The 18,460-nt window shown below is 42.8% G+C and overlaps 1 protein-coding gene across 3 annotated transcripts in view; it reads left to right on the top strand.

The window, feature by feature from the left end:
- Positions 1-18,460, top strand: part of LOC115105488 (homeobox protein cut-like 1) — a 262,216-nt gene that overhangs the window by 67,350 nt on the left and 176,406 nt on the right. For all 3 annotated transcript variants that reach the window (XM_029627594.2, XM_029627595.2, XM_029627593.2), the window contains exon 2: positions 12,066-12,176. In XM_029627594.2, coding sequence (XP_029483454.2) covers positions 12,066-12,176 — 111 coding nt within the window. The remainder of the gene's footprint in view (positions 1-12,065; positions 12,177-18,460) is intronic.

Genomic DNA, 18,460 nt, shown 5'->3' with positions numbered 1-18,460 from the left:
TAAAAAATGCTACATAGATTGCTGCAGGCATAAAACAAATATTAGGCAGCAAGGCTCTTGATCCAAGAGGGGATCAAGAGCCCCTCTTAGCTAGAAAGCTAACTAGCTATTAAATTAGCAAACCAAATGCACAACTACAGAGCATTTAGCACATTTTAGACAGTTAACTTAATAGTTATAAGATATCTAGCTGGCAAACATTTAGTTGTGAATTCCATACTATAACATTATGTGACAGGTGAAATGAAGAACACAATCTTATCTCCTAACGTATTGCACAAGTTGACTGCAGGTATTTACTTAGAAAGTAGCTACAAATATTAAAAAATATATATATATATATATATTTAAATAGTTTGAATTTTTTTTCTGCGATTCGATGCACTAACATTTGTTGCATAAACACATTTTTCTATCCATTCTAAATCCAAATCTGTTGCTGATGGAGTTGAGCTTGGCCTGTGTGTGTGGTGTGTAAATTATCTACAGTGCCCTTTTAGAAAGTATTCTCACCAGGTCCACTGAGATTAACTTGGGAAAAAACTAAACAATGGCAATAGGAAAAAGAAATAACTCGTGATCTACAGCAATCCTTTAAGGATGCTTAATAAGTGACAACAAACAGCAAATATATAAAGATAAAATAAACCTCTTCAGAATGGCATGGCTCCCAAAGTTGTTATATTTATTCTCGGTAATACCAATTACATCACTGACGCGATCTTTAAAAAGTATACTCGGTCATTTACATCTTTGTAAGTCTGAGGGTGGTTTTAACCTTCCAGACTTGGAATTGTAACTACATGCCACCCAGGGCTTTTACTTGCAACACATAGTTAGTGTAAATACACTAAAGAGGAACAATGGGTACGTATTGAAGATGTGGATCCTCATCCCCAGAAACTTTTCATGTTTCTGTTTTCCTAGGATAAAGCTAATAACATTAAACACTTCATAGTTAAGAACACTAGAACAATATGGAAGAAAATGAAATGTATTTTTACAAGAACCAATATCACTTCCTAAAAACATAACCCTGTGGATAAATCCTTGGATAGCTTGGTCCACATGGAAAACTAAATGCATAGAAACCATAACTGACTTGGTAATAGCAAATACATTTATTTCCATGACCGAATTAAAAAGCCATTTTTGGACTGACCAAAATTCAAATGCATGCAACATATCAATACATTTAAATATTTTGGACATCAGAGCAATCTTGAAGGAATCCTATTTGAGTCAGAAAGGCTATTCATATGATAGGTAAGACACGGTTGAAGTCGGAAGTTTACATACACTTAGGTTGGAGTCATTAAAACTCGCTTTTCAACCACTCCACACATTTCTTGTTAACAAACTATAGTTTTGGCAAATCGGTTATGACATCTACTTTGTGCATGACACAAGTAATTTTTCCAACAATTGTTTACAGATTATTTCACTTATAATTCACTGTATCACAATTCCAGTGGGTCAGAAGTTTACATACACTAAATTGACTGTGCCTTTAAACAGCTTGGATAATTCCTGAAAATGTCATGGCTTTAGAAGCTTCTGATAGGCTAATTGACATCATTTGAGTCAATTGGAGGTGTACCTGTAGATATTTTTCAAGGCTGACCTTCAAACTCAGTGCCTCTTTGCTTGACATCATAGGAAATTCAAAATAAATCAGCCAAGACCTCAGGAAAAAATATTGTAGACCTCCACAAGTCTGGTTCATCCTTGGGAGCAATTTCAAATGCCTGAAGGTACCACGTTCATCTGTACAAACAATAGTACGCAAAACACCATGGGACCACACAGCCGTCATACCGCTCAAGAAGGAGATGCATTCTGTCTCCTAGCATACTTTGGTGCGAAAAGTGCAAATCAATCCCAGAACAACAGCAAAGGACCATGTGAAGATGCTGGAGGAAACAGGTACAAAAGTATATATATCCACAGTAAAACGAGTCCTATATTGACATAACCTGAAAGGCCGCTCAGCAAGGAAGAAGCCACTGCTCCAAAACCGCCATAAAAAAGCCAGACCACGGTTTGCAGCTGCACATGGGGACATATATCGTACTTTTTGGAGAAATGTCCTTTGGTCTGATGAAACAAAAATATAACTTTTTGGCCATAATGACCATTATGTTTGGAGGAAAAAGGGGGAGGCTTGCAAGCCGAAAAACACCATCCCAACCGTGAAGCACGGGGGTGGCAGCATCATGTTGTGGGGGTGCTTTGCTGCAGGAGGGACTGGTGCACTTCACAAAATAGACGATATAATGGGGAAGGAAAATGATGTGGATATATTGAAGCAACATCTCAAGACATCAGTCAAAGTTAAAGCTTGGTCGCAAATGTGTCTTCCAAATGGACAATGACCCCAAGCATACTTCCATAGCTGTGGCAAAATGGCTTAAGAACAACAAAGTCAAGGTATTGGAGTGGCCATCACAAAGCCCTGACCTCAATCCTACAGAAAATTTGTGGGCAGAACTGAAAAGGCGTGTGCGCGCAAGGAGGCCTACAAACCTGACTCAGTTACACCAGCTCTGTCAGGAGGAATGGGACAAAATTCACCCAACTTATTGTGGGAAACTTGTGGAAGGCTACCCAAAACATTTGACCCAAGTTAAACAATTTAAAGGCAATGCTACCAAATACTAATTGAGTGCATGTAAACTTCTGACCCACTGGGAATGTGATGACATTACACATTCTTAAAATAAAGTGGTGATCCTAACTGACCTAGGACAGGGAATTTTTTACGAGGATTAAATATCAGAAATGGTGAAAAACTGAGTTTAAATGTATTTGGCTAAGGTGTATGTTAACTTCTGACTTCAGCTCTATATAAAACCTTAGAGCCTATCCACCTGACTACCTCTTAGAAAATAATATAAGCTATTGGAATCAAGACTTAAAAAGAACTGATATTGGCACAAGATGGCAGGAATGTTTGAACCTAACTAACGAAATTACAGTTAACGAAAATGTACGTTTAATGCGGTATAAACTAATGTATAGAATTTATTATGTAAAAATCCACTATTTCTACAGCACAGCTGTTTTAGTAGGCTAACCTACTGATATTACCTGGGGTTGTTTGGCACGTATGCAAAATGACTTGTAGGTCAATGACTGTTAATGCAGTTTGACGCCGAAAGAGAAGAAGCATCTGTTGTCACAATTAGGGCTGTGGCGATCATGCCATTTTGTCAGCCGGTTGTTGACAAAACAAAAAACTATTACTAGGCTATTCAAATACAAATTCACTATAATTGTAGGCTACTTGTAAGCCGCCCTGCATAATCAATGAACCAACAGCATCGCCTAGGGCTATACGTTCTCTCCCAGATTAGTGGATATGTACTGAACAAAAATAGAAACGCAACATGCAGCAATTTCAAACATTTTACTGAGTTAGTTTATATAAGGAAATCAGTAATTTTAAATAAATTCGTAAGTCCCTATTCTATGGATTTCACACAACTGAGAATACAATTATGCATCTGTTGGTCACAGACACCTTGAAAAGAAGGTAGAGGTGTGGATCAGAAAACCAGTCTGTATCTGGTGTGACCACTATTTGCCTCATGCAGTGCGACACATCTCCTTCGCATAAAGTTGATAACTGTGTTGGTTGCATTTCACTGTAAGGGCTACACCTGTTGTATTAGGCGCATGTGACAAATAACATTTGATTGTGGAATGTTTTCCCACTCAATGGCTGTGTGCGAAGTTGCCTTGTGTACAGATCTTTATGACATGGGACCAGGGTGGCTTATGGTAGAGAAATTAACATTAAATTCTCTGACAACACCTCTGGTGGACAATCCTGACGTCAGCATGCCAATTGCAGGCTCCCTCGACTTGAGACATCTGTGGCATTGTGTTGTGTGACAAAACTGCACATTTTAAAGTGGGCTTTTATTGTCCCCCAGCACAAGGTCCACCTGTGTAATGATCATGCGGTTTAATCAGCTTCTTGATATGCCACACCTTTCAGGTGGATGGATTGTCTTGGCAAAGGAGAAATGCTCACTAACTGGAATGTAAACATGTGTGTCCAAAATCTGAGAGAAATACGCTTTTTGTGCATATGGAACATTTCATTTTTATTTCAGCTCATGAAACACTTTACAAAATTAAATCAGATTTTATTTGTCACGTAGACGTGATTAGCAGATGTTATTACAGGTGTAGCAAAATGCTTGTGCTTCTAGCTCCGACAGTGCAGTAATATCTAACAAGTAATATCTAACAAATTACACAACATATACCCAATACACACAAATCTAAGTAGGAATGATCCTTGTTGCGTTTATTTTTGTTTGGTGTACCTTTTGGAGTGTAGCAAGGTAATCAGGCCATCTAGTATGCATATGATTATAGTCCAAACTCAAAGGCGGTTACTCAGATGTGTTGAATTTTGGAGTATCGGCTAGACCAATTACCATTACAATTATACCAAAGACCGTTTTGTTTTATGTTTTTCTGCCATGAGTAATAAGCGGTAGGCTATGTATTGTATAACGGCACAATCATAATTTTAATTACGTTTTTTTCAGGCTTGGGCTGACAAGCCTATGTGTATGCATCAGCTCGAATATGCGTATGGGTGTTTTGAATTAATCATCACCTTAGAGAGCTCTGTCCATTTCGTTGTGTTGGTCGTTGCGGACCTTGTTTCTAAGCCTTTGTTTTACACTGTTTCAACCTGCTGTCGAACTTCTTTCTTCAAATTGATCATCACAGTGAGGTGAGTTTTAAAAGCATGATACTGTTTTGATGATTGCATTTGCATTGATATCAGAGTGGTTAGAGGGACAATAGAGCTCTGAGTACCAGGCCATTAGGACCTGATTGTAGTTAGCAAGTTGGGTACTACCAAAGCATGTCCAGAGTGCATGAGAGATTACTGTTACTCAACTGTCACATAGAATTTTACTGTGGTCGTAACTCATGACTGCCGGCGTGGCAGTAATACAGTCACCGCGGCAGTAATACAGTCACCGCAACAGCCCTATTCACAAAAGATGAGAGGTATTTTCAGAATGAAGAAAGAATGTAATTTGAGGGGGGGAAAAGTGAACTGATTCAACAGTTTTCTAACCAATGCATGCTACATTTGGATCGGTTTGGGGTCCGCGGACGCACTTGTATTTTAAACATTTGACTTAAACATTTTAATCGGGACCGATGCGTGTCGGTGAATCGTTTCATCCCTAATGGGAAGAAATCAGCTCCAACAGTGTAGAGGCAATACCTGCTCCCATTTAAGTGTTACACACATACCGGAACGCTACACATACCTTTGTGTCTTTGCTGCATTAAGGCAATTTAACAGAGGATAAATTGGCACCCATTTTTAAGCACATCGCCAGCAGGTGATGAAGTGAGCTTTTTGAAAATCTGCACCTGCCTTACACTCAAGAAATGGGGTCAGCTGATGCGCAGGGCAACTTTGTTTTGTCTGCTGTTACCCAATCAACTTTTATTTAGACTGTCTGCCTATCACCATAATCTATTTGGAAAGATTCAAAGCTGCATCTTGAAAAGCTTTTTGCATGAATCTGAAGTTGGTCAGTGGTTCTCCACAACAATACCAGCTTTATAAAATGCCCTCTGTCTTTATTGGTTTCAATCACAGTAAATGTTTCTATTGGCCTGAACCCACGTCCCGAAACTACCCTTAATGATCTTGAAATAAAATGTGTGATCTGAAAATCAAAAAGAAATCAAAGCTTGGTGTTCAGAGATAGATGGGAGAAGTTGAGTGGAGCTGAAGGATGGGAATGAACACCAACAAAGGATAACTATTGTAAAATATACTGTGTCTGTAGAATGTATGTATAAGCTGGAAGTAGAAGCCTATAAGTGTTGTCCATTACTTGACTCCAGTTAGGGGAGGGACGGTAGGGTTAGTGGAAAATAATAATAAAGGAAAATATATTTAAAAAATATACACTACTGTTCAAAAGTTTGGGGTCACTTAGAAATATCTTTATTTGAAAGAAAAGCACTTTTTTTTGTGCATGTTAAAATAACATCAAGTTGATCAGAAATACAGTGCAGACATTGTTAATGTTGTAAATGACTATTGTAGCTGGAAACTGCTGATTAGTTTATGGATTATCTACATAGGCGTACAGAGGACCATTATCAGTAACCATCACTCTGTGTTAGCTAATTATTTTCACATAACAGCGCAAACTGGCTCTAACCGGAATAGAAAGAGGAGTGGGAGGCCCCGGTGCACACCTGAGCAAGAGGACAAGTACATTTGTGTCTAGTTTGAGAAACCTGCCTCACAAGTCCTCAACTGGCAGCTTCATTAAATAGTATCCACAAAACACCCGTCTCAACGTCAACAGTGAAGAGGCGACTCCGGGATGCTGTTCTTCTAGACTGAGTTCCACTGTCCAGTGTTCTTTTGCCCATCTTAATCTTTTCTTTTTATTGGCCAGTCTGGAATATAGCCTTTTCTTTGCAACTCTGCCTAGGAGGCAGAGTGATGGTTGCTGATAATGGGCCTCTGTACGCCTATGTAGGTAGATATTCCACTAAAAATCAGCCATTTCCAGCTAGAATAGTCATTTACAACATTAACAATGTCTACACTGTATTTCGGATCAATTTAATGTTATTTTAATGGACAAAAATAATATTTTCTTTCAAAAACAATGAAATGTCTAAGTGACTCAACTTTTGAATGGTAGTGTTTTTATATATACAGTACCAGTCAAAAGTTTGGACACACCTACTCATTCAAGGGTTTTTCTTTATTTTTCTATTTTCTACATTGTATAATAATAGTGAAGACATCATGTAAAACCAAAGAAGTGTTAAACAAATGAAAATATATTTTTGATTCTTCAAAGTAGCCACCCTTTTGACTGGTACTTTTGACTGGTACTGTATATTTACATTTTGTTTTATAGAGGATTGGAAATGATGCAGACAAATACATTGATGGAAGCCACAATCTGTCTGCAATATTGAAGCTGATCTCCCCCTAATTATTAATTTTTCTTAATAGGAAAAGAAAGTGTGATCCGGTATGTTTTGAGAGTAGCTTGGTTGGAGTAGGCGGGGAGTGTGAAGGATTGTCTGTCTTTTAGTAAACACTGTCAGGATCCTTTCTAGTCATTCGACCAGAGAGAGGAGAAAAAAGGAGAGAGATAAAAGAAGAGGAGAGACGGCCCCTCTAATATTTCCCTCCGAGCATACAGCTGATAGCATCTGGCACAGGCGAGCTCTCGAGGGAGCACAGTAATGTGTTCCATCAGCGTTTACTACTGAACAAATTAACTAAGACAAGCACCGCTGCCTGAGCCAGCAAAATTCTTTCATTAGCAAAATTATGAAGCCATTATGGAGTACAATTTGGTCCTTTATTCAAGCGCTGCTGCTGGATGAGAAAGGCGGCAGGGCCAGATTCAGGCAGACAGCAAAATGTCTGAGAGGACCGACGCTATGGAGCCTGGGGGTGTTGGTGAGGTTGGTCACGCCCCCCCCCATTGATGGAATAGTCAGCATTTGTGACGGTGAATTAAAGGGATAATCCACTGCCAGAAATAAAAATCACGAAACTCCTATGAATTTGGTGAAAGCCTATGTTCTATTGGTGGACCTCTTGATTTTACTTCAAAGTGATCCGCCTGTGAAAATCAGGAAATTGTGTAGGAACGCACTTCATAGCTATATAATTCTCATCACTGGGGGAGAGAAACATCCCACCCAACTGACTGTCGACCAATCGCATTCACGTTGTCATGTGTTTGCTAAGCTAATCGTCATCCAATGCGATTCTTATTACCTCTACAGGAAAGCAACGTAATGCTGCTCTCGCTCTAGGCAGAGATGCCGTTTATAGCTCAGTGGCAGAGACTAACTTTAAGTTGAACTTGTGAGAGACTCCTAAGTTGATAGTGCAGTTTGTATAGGAGATATTACAGCTAGCTAGCTACTTCACAATACTTCATATTGACTTTGGTATTATTGTGTAGCAATGTTTTCTAGCTAGTTACCTAGCCAGCCAACCATACCAGGGAGAGAGGGAGCATTGCATTGTGGGTTTTGTAGTAGACTTGAGCTGCAACAGATTTCCCAAAACAGTTTTCACATGATTCTACCAATCTTGCTCTTACGACAAAATGAAGCATTTGTTCACGAAAAATATTGTTGGATATTAGTGTTATTTAACAATGTTAATAACAGGAATTAGTGGTTTGGGGTGGATTATCTCTTTACGTAGTTTAAGCAGTGGTCTTGAACGTGTGTGTTAATGCGCTAGCCTTCTTTTTTTATATTATTTTTTTCTTCTTACTTTTACCCCTTTTTCTCCCCAATTTCGTAGTATCCAATTGGTAGTTAGTCTTATCTCTTCGCTGCAACTTCCGTACAGACTTGGGTGAGGCGAAGGTCGAGAGCCGTGCGTCCTCCGAAACAACCCAACCAAGTCACAATGCCCACTTAACCCGGAAGCCAGCCCCATCAATGTGTCGGAGGAAACATCGTGCACCTGGCGACCGTGTCAACGTGCACTGCGCCCAGCCCCCCACAGGAGTCGCTAGTGCGCGATGGAACAAGGTTATCCCTGCCGACCAAACCCTCCCCTAACCCAGACGACGCTGGGCCAATTGTGTGCCACCCCATGGGTCTCCCGGTCGTGGCCGGCTGCGCTATTCTTCTCATTAGCCTGTGCCCATAGCTCCTACAATGACATACAGTAGAGACGTTGGACAGAATATAGGCTAGGCAATTTTCATACAGTTCTTTACATTATAAAAAGAGCTTATAGCCTGAATAAAAACTGCCTGTGTCTGTACACCAAGGCCTGCTAATATCATATAGCCTGTACACATTCACTTTGCTACTTTTGATAGATTTAGCTACCCTGTGTGTTTAAGGATTTGCCTCCCTATATCTGTGGGTGTGTGCAGGCTGGGGTTGGTCTGACTATGAATTCCTGTTGATAAGAACCTAATTACTCACCCCACCCCATTCCCCTGTTCCCCTGGACTGGCTCAGAGGGTCCCAGAGACGCGGTGGTGCATTAAAACTGGTTGGGAAGCCTGGCTCTAATCAATTTGAAGTGATTAGCCAAATCGTTTGCATAATGTGCTTAACGGCAGCATCTGCTAATCAGTCTCAAGACCCTTAACTTGACAGAAGCTTTTTGGGGAACGGGGCGTTCCTCCTTTCCACTTCTCCGAACCACCCTCCTCCTTCCGCCCCTCGTGTCTTCATTCCTCGCTAGTCTAGATACAGCTGGAGAGGAAAAGAGGGAATACAGTTGCTGAGAGCTACAGTACAACTAGCCAATGCATTAGCAGGGTTGGGTAGGTTACTTCCTAAATGTAATCTGTTGCTTTGTCCTTTTTTTGACTTATTCAGTAACTACATAGACTTAAAGGGGGCAATCAAAAGTGTTTCAGTATGTGTCCATTAGGGTTTGTTTTTTTAATCATCAGCATGAATTAGATTGAGCAATAAAAGCCCCACTTTTATTCCATAGGCTGGGATCCGCACTACGCGGCTGTCGCAAGAGCAATTTTCTCACTGGCTGTCTACTGGTTTTAAAAACAATGATTGATAGGCAGGTTAAACTTCTTGAATTCAACCATTATTGGGTTCAAATACACATTTAGATTTGTGAACATCCATCCACAACAACTACAATCTCTAAGGCGCAAATAGCTTAATGAGAGAGCAGCAGTGTGATTCACATCAATGCGCTATGTAGATATCAATAATAAGTGATGTCCGTATCACCGTGGACTACAACCACTGCTGTCATCCTTACCTCCAAGCGTTTATTCAAGTTGGATAATCTTTGGATGCCGACAGCAGTCGCACCTTTGGAAGACATAGCTTGGACTGTAGCCTACAAAAGCCTATTCCTGCTCTCTTCCCGCGATCGATCAAAAACATTTGCTGTGTCATCATAGTGGTCTCTGACTTGTGGTCAGACTCGTTCACGTGGAACAAACTTAAAACTTGCGGCTTTTTTCAATGTTGATTTGAATGTCATTGAGAAAACCGAAGCTTTTTCCGCAAACATCCTTTCTGAATTGAAAAGTAATCCTTGAAGTAATCATCTAGTTTTTCGAAAGTATCTGTAACCCGATTACAATATTTTTGCTGGTAACGGATTTTTTCCCTTACATGTAACTGATTACATGTCATCTGTTACTCCCCAACTCCTAGGGCTAGCTAACTCAATATATTTTCTTTAAACTTCTCTTCTGCTCACCTCTGCTCAGTGCCCCTGTGGCGAACCTTGGTTGCTGCAGCCTTTCTGTCATATGGGTCCCCTGCAGCGGAGTGGAGGTAACTTGCAGCGGGCCTCTTCCTGAACCTGGGTCAGTGTTGCCCACCAAACCTTTTACCCTGACCTGGGAACAGTTCCCCCAACACCCACCCCACAAAGCTGGAATTAGCATGCCCCGTTGCTATGCAGCAACACCCCTATGACTGGTGAGCAGGCGACGCATCTATTGATGTCACTGCTTTAATTGACTTTCTTGAAATATGACGCACACACACCACACAAAAGCCCTTTTTTAAGACACCAAATAATTTTAGGCTTGAAGCCCAAGTATTAAGTGAAACAGCTCTTATAGTTCTTGCTGCGGCCCTTCTATTCGACAATTCTTCCCTACTAGACTAGAGGAGGATCTGAGTGCAGATAAAATGGGGGCGAGAGGTGGAAGTGAGCTGTGCTCTAGCCAGTCTGCTGTGTGTACTGTATGCTCTAGTTACCCCCCCAGACGTGGTGGTGGTGGCTGTGTGGAGTAAAGTGGGGGCAGCAGTCTGGCTCGCTCAGTTCCAGCCTAATTAACTTGATTTGTTCCCTGCATCTGGCTTCCAGATGTCAGCCTCGACTGTCTCTCTCTTTTTCTCGCTCTCACACTCTGCCTCCCGCTTTCTGCCTCTCGCTCTCTGCCTCTTTCTCTCAGAGACAACACACACACACACACACACACACACACACACACACACACACACAAAGCCTCATCAAAGGCCCACCTGAGACTGCTTGTCAGTCACTTCACATATCCAAATCCAATGGGAAAATATGTCTTCGTCTGATACTAACTATAGATTTTCGTGGCTTACATTCTGAGAGTATAGGCCTATATAGGTTCAGCTGTATCAGTGTGGATATTGTAGTAGCCTGGCTTGTCCATGCTGATCTAGAGTCTGTGTTTATCTTCTTCTGGCACCTCTGTCCCAATATTGATAATCTGGGATCTGCCCTATGAAATTTACATGCCTAGCGACCATAAAGGCTGGAGCCTGTGAGAAAAGCTCTTTCGTCCCATACGTTTTTTTCTTTCTCTCTCCAATAGAGATTTTTATAAGCTGCATAAATGCTGCTGGGATCTAGAAGTGGTTCTATTGCTTTTATCACACTGCTGTCTGCAGAAGATGTGCTGAAAGGGTGTATGTGTGTGTACATTTTATGTGTGCGTACACTGTACAGTATGTGTGTCCAACTCTGTGGGTGTGTTTTTTTTCCCCATAGGGGTGTGTGTGATGCCAGCCATTGAGTAGTCATGGTGCGTCTGTCTGTCTGTCTTTTTCCCCATAGGGGTGTGTGTGATGCCAGCCATTGAGTAGTCATGGTGCGTCTGTCTGTCTGTCTGTCTGTCTTTTTCCCCATAGGGGTGTGTGTGATGCCAGCCATTGAGTAGTCATGGTCTGTCTGTCTCTGTCTGTCTGTCTCTGTCTGTCTGTCTCTGTCTGTCTGTCTCTGTCTGTCTGTCTGTCTGTCTGTCTGTCTGTCTCTGTCTGTCTCTGTCTGTCTCTGTCTGTCTGTCTGTCTGTCTGTCTGTCTGTCTGTCTGTCTGTCTGTCTCTGTCTCTGGAGATTAATCCTCTTTTGACGTTGACTAAGACCAGTCTTTCTCTTCTCTCTCATGCTCCCAGTTTGGCACTAGTGTTGCCAGACTGCAGGGGGTCAAAGAGGAAAAGAAAGAGTTAAATGTAAATGGCGGTCATCCCCCACAGAGCCCTGTGTAATCATTCTGTCCTTTCTCCTCCCCCCTCTTGGTCCCACAGAGAGAACTGGATGCCACCGCCACAGCTCTGGCCAACAGACAGGATGAGAGTGAGCAGTCGAGGAAAAAGCTCATCGACCAAAGCCGTGAGTTCAAGAAAAACACACCAGAGGTGAGTATCTGCTCTGCTTCTGCCTGCTTGTCTTCTCACACACACACACACACACACACACAGCAGTAGAGGCACGACAGAGAGGACACGTCTGTGTTGGTGTAACGGACGTGCAGCGTCATAGCTGGACAGACGTATGTGCGTGTATACCCAGTCATCAATGCCTCTATTGTCATCCGATGGGCCGCACCAGGGGGGGTTGGGGGTGGGGTTAGTCGGGGAAATGATGCCCATTCAAGCGGAGGAGACAATGTCCTCTCATTGTTCACAGGCCCTCCCCCCGGCTATTCTTTCAGCTGGTTCCACTGGCATTTTGTGTCATCGTGGGCTGTGTTTATTTACCTTTTGGACACAGTGTCCTTTTGATTGGCTGAGCTCCTCATTTGTTCCTCATTGGATTCCACTTCCCATGCGGTCCAGTTAGCCCATCCTTACATTAGTCCATGTTAGCATAGTTTATTAAAGCACCATTCATTACATGGCATTACTTAGGTTACTCTGTGTCCCCTCTTATAAACTTTTACTCTATTCAGGTTTGTCAGTACAATCTGAAACTCTCTGGGCATCCCATCAAAAGATGACCGTAGTAGTCAGTAGTCCCCATCCACCCCCTCAAACTGAACTCGATTACTCCACTACGACCACCTTTTAGGGAATATGCTTGTCGCATGGTTGGTCAAGGCTGTTCTGGCCAGTTTGACCGGCCCCACTGCTTTTCTGTGAAGTCATGTCCTGAATTGGTAAAAACTAGCCATGCGTATGAGGTGTTTTAAGGAGTGAGCGGTTCTTTATTTATAGGAAACTCTGTTGTGGATCTGATTAAGCTGCCAGGGTCTAGGTATGCTGGCAAGGCCTCGGCAACGATGGCACAACGTCCAATAGAGGCTTCAATTAACGATATGTCAACATATTTCGCCACAACAGTGGCGCTTTTGAAACCCGGTCTTTGATGACGACGCTGTGATGCTAAAAATGGCAACTGAATTGAAGGCCCACAGTTGTAGATTATAGAACAGATGTTTGATATTTTTTTAAATATTATTTTAACCAAAGAAATATGACGCACACACACCACACAAAAGCCCTTGGCCACTATTTAGCCTATTCTCATCTGCCTCGTCTGTGATTCAACCCTCCTACCACCACTGCCATCGTTTTTGCAGGTTGCCATTTTCTTATGCTCCTAAAATGCATCATAGCGATGACATAAGCCCTCTATTCAGACAGAAAATGGGCCAATTTTGCGCCGCAGAGTTCCTCAGGGGGGTGGATTAGTTTTCCCCCGAAATCTTGTAAACACCAGGAATGCGTGACACTCCAGCTGTGCGGAGTGGTGCGGTCATTGTGTCCACCCGCCCGCCTAGACTCGCCTCGACATCATGTGACCCTTTTGTGTGGCTCCTCCGTCACCATGGCGCTCTACTCAAACAAAGCTGAGAGGGAGCAAGAGAGGGAGAAGAGAGCACAGAATGCAGAGAGGAGGGGGAGAAGAGAGGAGTGAGTTGACAGCGGGAAAGAGGAGAGCACAGGATAGAGCATGCAAAATAGAAGAAGAACAAACAGACTGCAGGCGGGAGGACCGACGAGTGGATATTACCAGGCACTTCAGCTTCATTTACTACTGTAGTTGATACAGAAGTGTATCCATTCAAACAATATTGAATTTAAAATGGATAACAAAAAATCCTCATCAGATCTACTGAATGTACTATTTGACCCGCGTGCAGTCTGACTACGGCTTGGTGTTTCACAACGGCTTGTCCTCAGGATCCATTCATCTGTTTGGTGGCGTTACAGTAGGCCTCTCTGCCGGCCAGGTTACTGTCATTGTCATTTCATTGGTTCCGTTCTGCCCTTGAGAAAGGCAGTTAACCCCCCAACAACAACTGCTTCGCGGGCGCCGATGATGTGGACATTGATTAAGGCAGCCCCCCCGCGCCTCTGATTCAGAGGGGTTGGGTTAAATGTGGAAGACACATTTTGGTTGAATGAATTGTTGTACAACTGACTAGGCATCCCCTTTCTCAGTGCACTGCCACCCTTCCCTGTCTGGTCCGTCCTAAACACACACACAAGCGCATGCGTGCGCACAAGGGCAAAAAACACATGTACAGACGCACACAAAGACACACACGCACAGAGCAGCGCACCAATCCTATGTGCTGTGTCAGCGACAGCCGTGCCATGCCTCATTCTGTGCCCTGATGACCCATGGTGCTCTGGCACACAGAGGCAGACCTACTGCACAGCAGACAGACACAGAGGTCAGGAATGGTGTGACTTTGAAAGCTTGAGGACAACACCTCCACAGGACAGAGGGAGAGGAGAGGATATAGGAGAGGGGGGTGGATTGAGAACCAGCTTCAATTTGGCTCATGCAGAAATTCATCACGCCATTCTGAGATGTTCATTCAGTACCTCAGCACTACGCCCCCAGGTTGTTGTTGGAGAATATTCGGAATAAACGTACCAGTTGAAAGGAATGGTAAATGGCAGAATCGTTTTACAATAACCTATTGGATAAGTTGTGTGTTTTGATTTTGTATAAGTCTGTTTGTATGTATGACGTCCCATTGGCAGGTGGTTTCTCTGGTGACTAGAGGCAGTCCGTCTGCAGCAGACAGATTGAGGGTACACTGTCAGTGTTTGGTACAATCATTGGCTCACTGCCCCATTGGCCCCTTTCTTAGTCAGAGGAGTACGCCCCCAAAGTCATAAACTGCTTAGTCTATGTAACTCCTTGGTTTGAGTTCGTAATAAATTATGTTGAAAATGTCCATTGAACCTCAAAGGAATGATGGATCACTTTGTAGAATTGGGCCTTGAATAGGAGATGACACTGATGTGAGTAGAAATGACCGGCGACATGATGTACAGAACGTCTCTTTCGTTACGAGTGACACTGTGTCAGTTCTGTTAGTCTATCCTCCCGCCGATATGGCTTGAGTATTTTATTTGCGTACTTCAGATGAACCCGTAGTTATTCTGACTGCTCAGAGGAGGCCGTTAGCCAGCCTTGATGAATAATCTCCTGAAATGAAGTCAAGAACAGATGCAAGGATACAGTGCGACAGCAAACACTATTGATATATTTGTTCAGCTGATGCAGTGCTCTACCAAACAAATATAGTCTTGTCCAGGGAAGAGCTGGGATAAGAATGTCAAGGGCATTGTGCTCCTCTCCCCGGCAAGCTCTGTCTTTGATTACGGCAGCCATTGCCCCCACTCCCCCTCCTTTTTTTTTTGTCCGAAAATTCCTCCAGAGTTACCACTCCCAATGAGTGTTGATGAATAAATGGACAATAAAAACCTGTTTTGTCTCCGGCTCTAATAAATCAGGCTTCTTTTCCATTTAAACTGTCCAGGGCTACAATTTATGTTTGAGCTTAATAACCCGTTACTAAATTAATCGTGCTGGGGTTTTGGCTGGGAGGCTGTGTTCTCTGGGATTCTGTGAACTCTGTAAGAGAGAAAAAAAAAAGAAAAAAACCAACCGATCTGGTTGCCAAAATGGGCCCAGAACCCAAGGTACAAAACATCAAGGGGTTCCGGCACAGGGGTGGAAATTTCATCCCTCTGTCGCTTGGAGCTGGAAAGCTACCTTAATTACTGAGCTGTTCAGAGGGGGCTCAGGGTTGCTAACTCACTCTAGTGTTTCATCTCTCTGAGAGATCACTCTGAGAAGGGGAGTTTTGGCCACCCTCTCAAAGTGCTTAGTGTCTCTTCCTTCTCTGCACTCCTGGTGAAGATATTTTTGGGTTGTTTGGTTCACCTCCATTTTGGCTCAGAGTGCAGACTCGGCTAGTGTTGCTTGTGACTTCTCTCTCACAAACCGTTTTCTGTCTGAAGACTGTAAAAGAAGGTATTGATTACTTCAGTTTTTTGTTACAGATTCCACCCGATAACTTCTAAAGGAGTTGTCTGCAATTGAAAATAGGGGGATTTCTACACCTCTTTATGCAGTGCATTCGGAAAGTATTCAGGCCCCGTGACTTTTTCCACATTTGGTTTCGTTACAGCCTTGTTCTAAAATGTGATTTAAATTGTTTTTCAGTCTACACACAATACCCCATAATGACGAAGCAAAAACTTTAAAAAATGTTTTTTTTTGCACATTTATGTAAGTATTCAGACCCTTTACTCAGTACTTTGTTGACGCACCTTGGGCAGTGATTATAGCCTCGAGTCTTCTTGGGTATGACAATACAAGCTTGGCACACCTATATTTGAGTTTCTCCAATTCTCTGCAGATCCTCTCAAGCTCTGTCAGGTTGAATGGGGAGTGTCTGCACAGCTATTTTCAGGTCTCTCCAGAGATGTTCGATCGCGTTCCGGTCAGGGCTCTGGCTGGGCCACTCCAGGACATTCAGAGACTTGTCCCGAACCCACTCCTGCGTTGTCTTCGCTGTGTGCTTACGGTCTTTGTCCGGTTGGAAGATAAAACCTTCACCCCAGTCTGAGGTCCTGAGCGTTCTGGGACAGATTTTCATCAAGAATCTCTGTACTTTGCTCCATTCATCTTTCCCTCGATCCTGACTAGTCTCCCAGTCCTTTCCGCTGAAAAACATTGCCACAGCATGATGCTGCAACCACCATGCTTCACCGTAGGGATGGTGCCAGGTTTCCTCCAGACGTGACACTTGGCATTCAGGCCAAAGAGTTCAATCTTGGTTTTAATATTATTTCTCATGGTCTGAGAGTCCTTTAGGTGCCTTTTGGCAAACTCCAAGCGGGCTGTCATGTGCCTTTTACTGAGGAGTGGCTTCCGTCTGGCCACTCTACCATAAAGGTCTGATTGATGGAGTGCTGCAGAGATGGTTGTCCTTCTGGAAGGTTCTCCCATCTTCACCTCCCTGACCAATGCCCTTCCAATTGCTCAGTTTAACATGGCGACCAGCTCTAGGAAGTGTCTTGGTGGTTCCAAACTCCTTCCATTTAAGAATGATGGAGGGCACTGTGTTCTTGGGGACCTTCAATGCTGCAGACATTTATTGGTATCCTTCCCCTGATCTGTCTCTCGACACAATCCTGTTTCGGAGCTCTCCGGAAAATTCCTTCAACCTCATTGCTTGGTTTTTGCTCTGACAAGCACTGTCAACTGTGGGAGCTTATATAGACCGGTGTGTGCCTTTCCAAATCATGTCCAATCAATTGAATTTACCACAGGTGAACTCCAATGAAGTTGTAGAAACATCTCAAGAATGATAAATGGAAACAGGATGTACCTAAGCTCAATTTCAAGTGTCATAGCAAAGGGTCTGAATAGTTATGTAAATAAGTTATTTGTTTTTATTTTTAATACATTTGCAGAACTTTTGAATAACCTGTTTTCGCTTTGTCATTATGGGCTATTATTATGTGTAGATTGATGAGGAAAACAATACATTTAATCCATTTCAGAATAAGGTCCTAACTTAACAAAATGTGGATAAAGGGGAAGGTCTGAATACTTGCCAAATGCACTGTATACTGTTCTTTAATGCATGAGGGCCTTTATTTTGGTGGAATGATAAGATGTAACAGGTCATTTAATGAACAAGGGGATTTCTAGCGGCGCTATCACTGTTTGACCTCACGGCTGTACAGTGTGGCAATTTGTCTATGTCTGTTAGAGGCCTGATATGTCCACTTTACACCCCCCTTAGAGACATGTCCTTCCTATTTTTGAAATGTTGATGCTTTATTGGATAGAGAGACAGTGGGAAAGATAAAGGAGAGAGAGAGTGCTGAAAAATGAGTGTGCCGGATTGGAATCCATGCTGCAGCGGTATATGTGCACCGGAGGCAGCGGTTAGACTGCTAGACGACCCTAGGCCACACGTTCTTTCTCTCTGCTGGAAGGTGCATTTGTTTTCCAACAATTCAATTACGGGGCCTGTTTCTTCTCCTGTTCAATAGGCTTTGTCGCCATCAGAGAGAAATGGACTAAACTCAGGGACACGCTTTGTGGATAAGATTCAAGGGCTTTGAGTAGATTCAATCATTCCAGACATGTCTGTGTGGAAGTGGTTCACCTGATTCTGACAGAGTTCAGGAGTTTTGACTGCCCTTTCAAAGTTTGTCAGATAATATTTGAGTTTGGTATTTGCCTCGTGATAAAAGGACGCCCTTCTGAGTAAGAGTCTAACCGTATGGCATCACCAGAATTGTGGGAAGACTTCATAAGTGCTTTTGTCAGGTTGACCTACTGTTTTTCATATGAGAGTTGGTAGCTAAGAGGTAACCGCCGGAGAGAGTGTGGACTGAGCTGAGTGTCTGACCTGAATCAAGAGAGAGATGACTTC

The sequence above is a fragment of the Oncorhynchus nerka genome, linkage group LG22 (genome assembly GCF_034236695.1).
Source record: "Oncorhynchus nerka isolate Pitt River linkage group LG22, Oner_Uvic_2.0, whole genome shotgun sequence".
NCBI classification, from domain to species: Eukaryota; Metazoa; Chordata; class Actinopteri; order Salmoniformes; family Salmonidae; genus Oncorhynchus; species Oncorhynchus nerka.
This window is presented reverse-complemented; position numbering and strand designations above follow the sequence as displayed.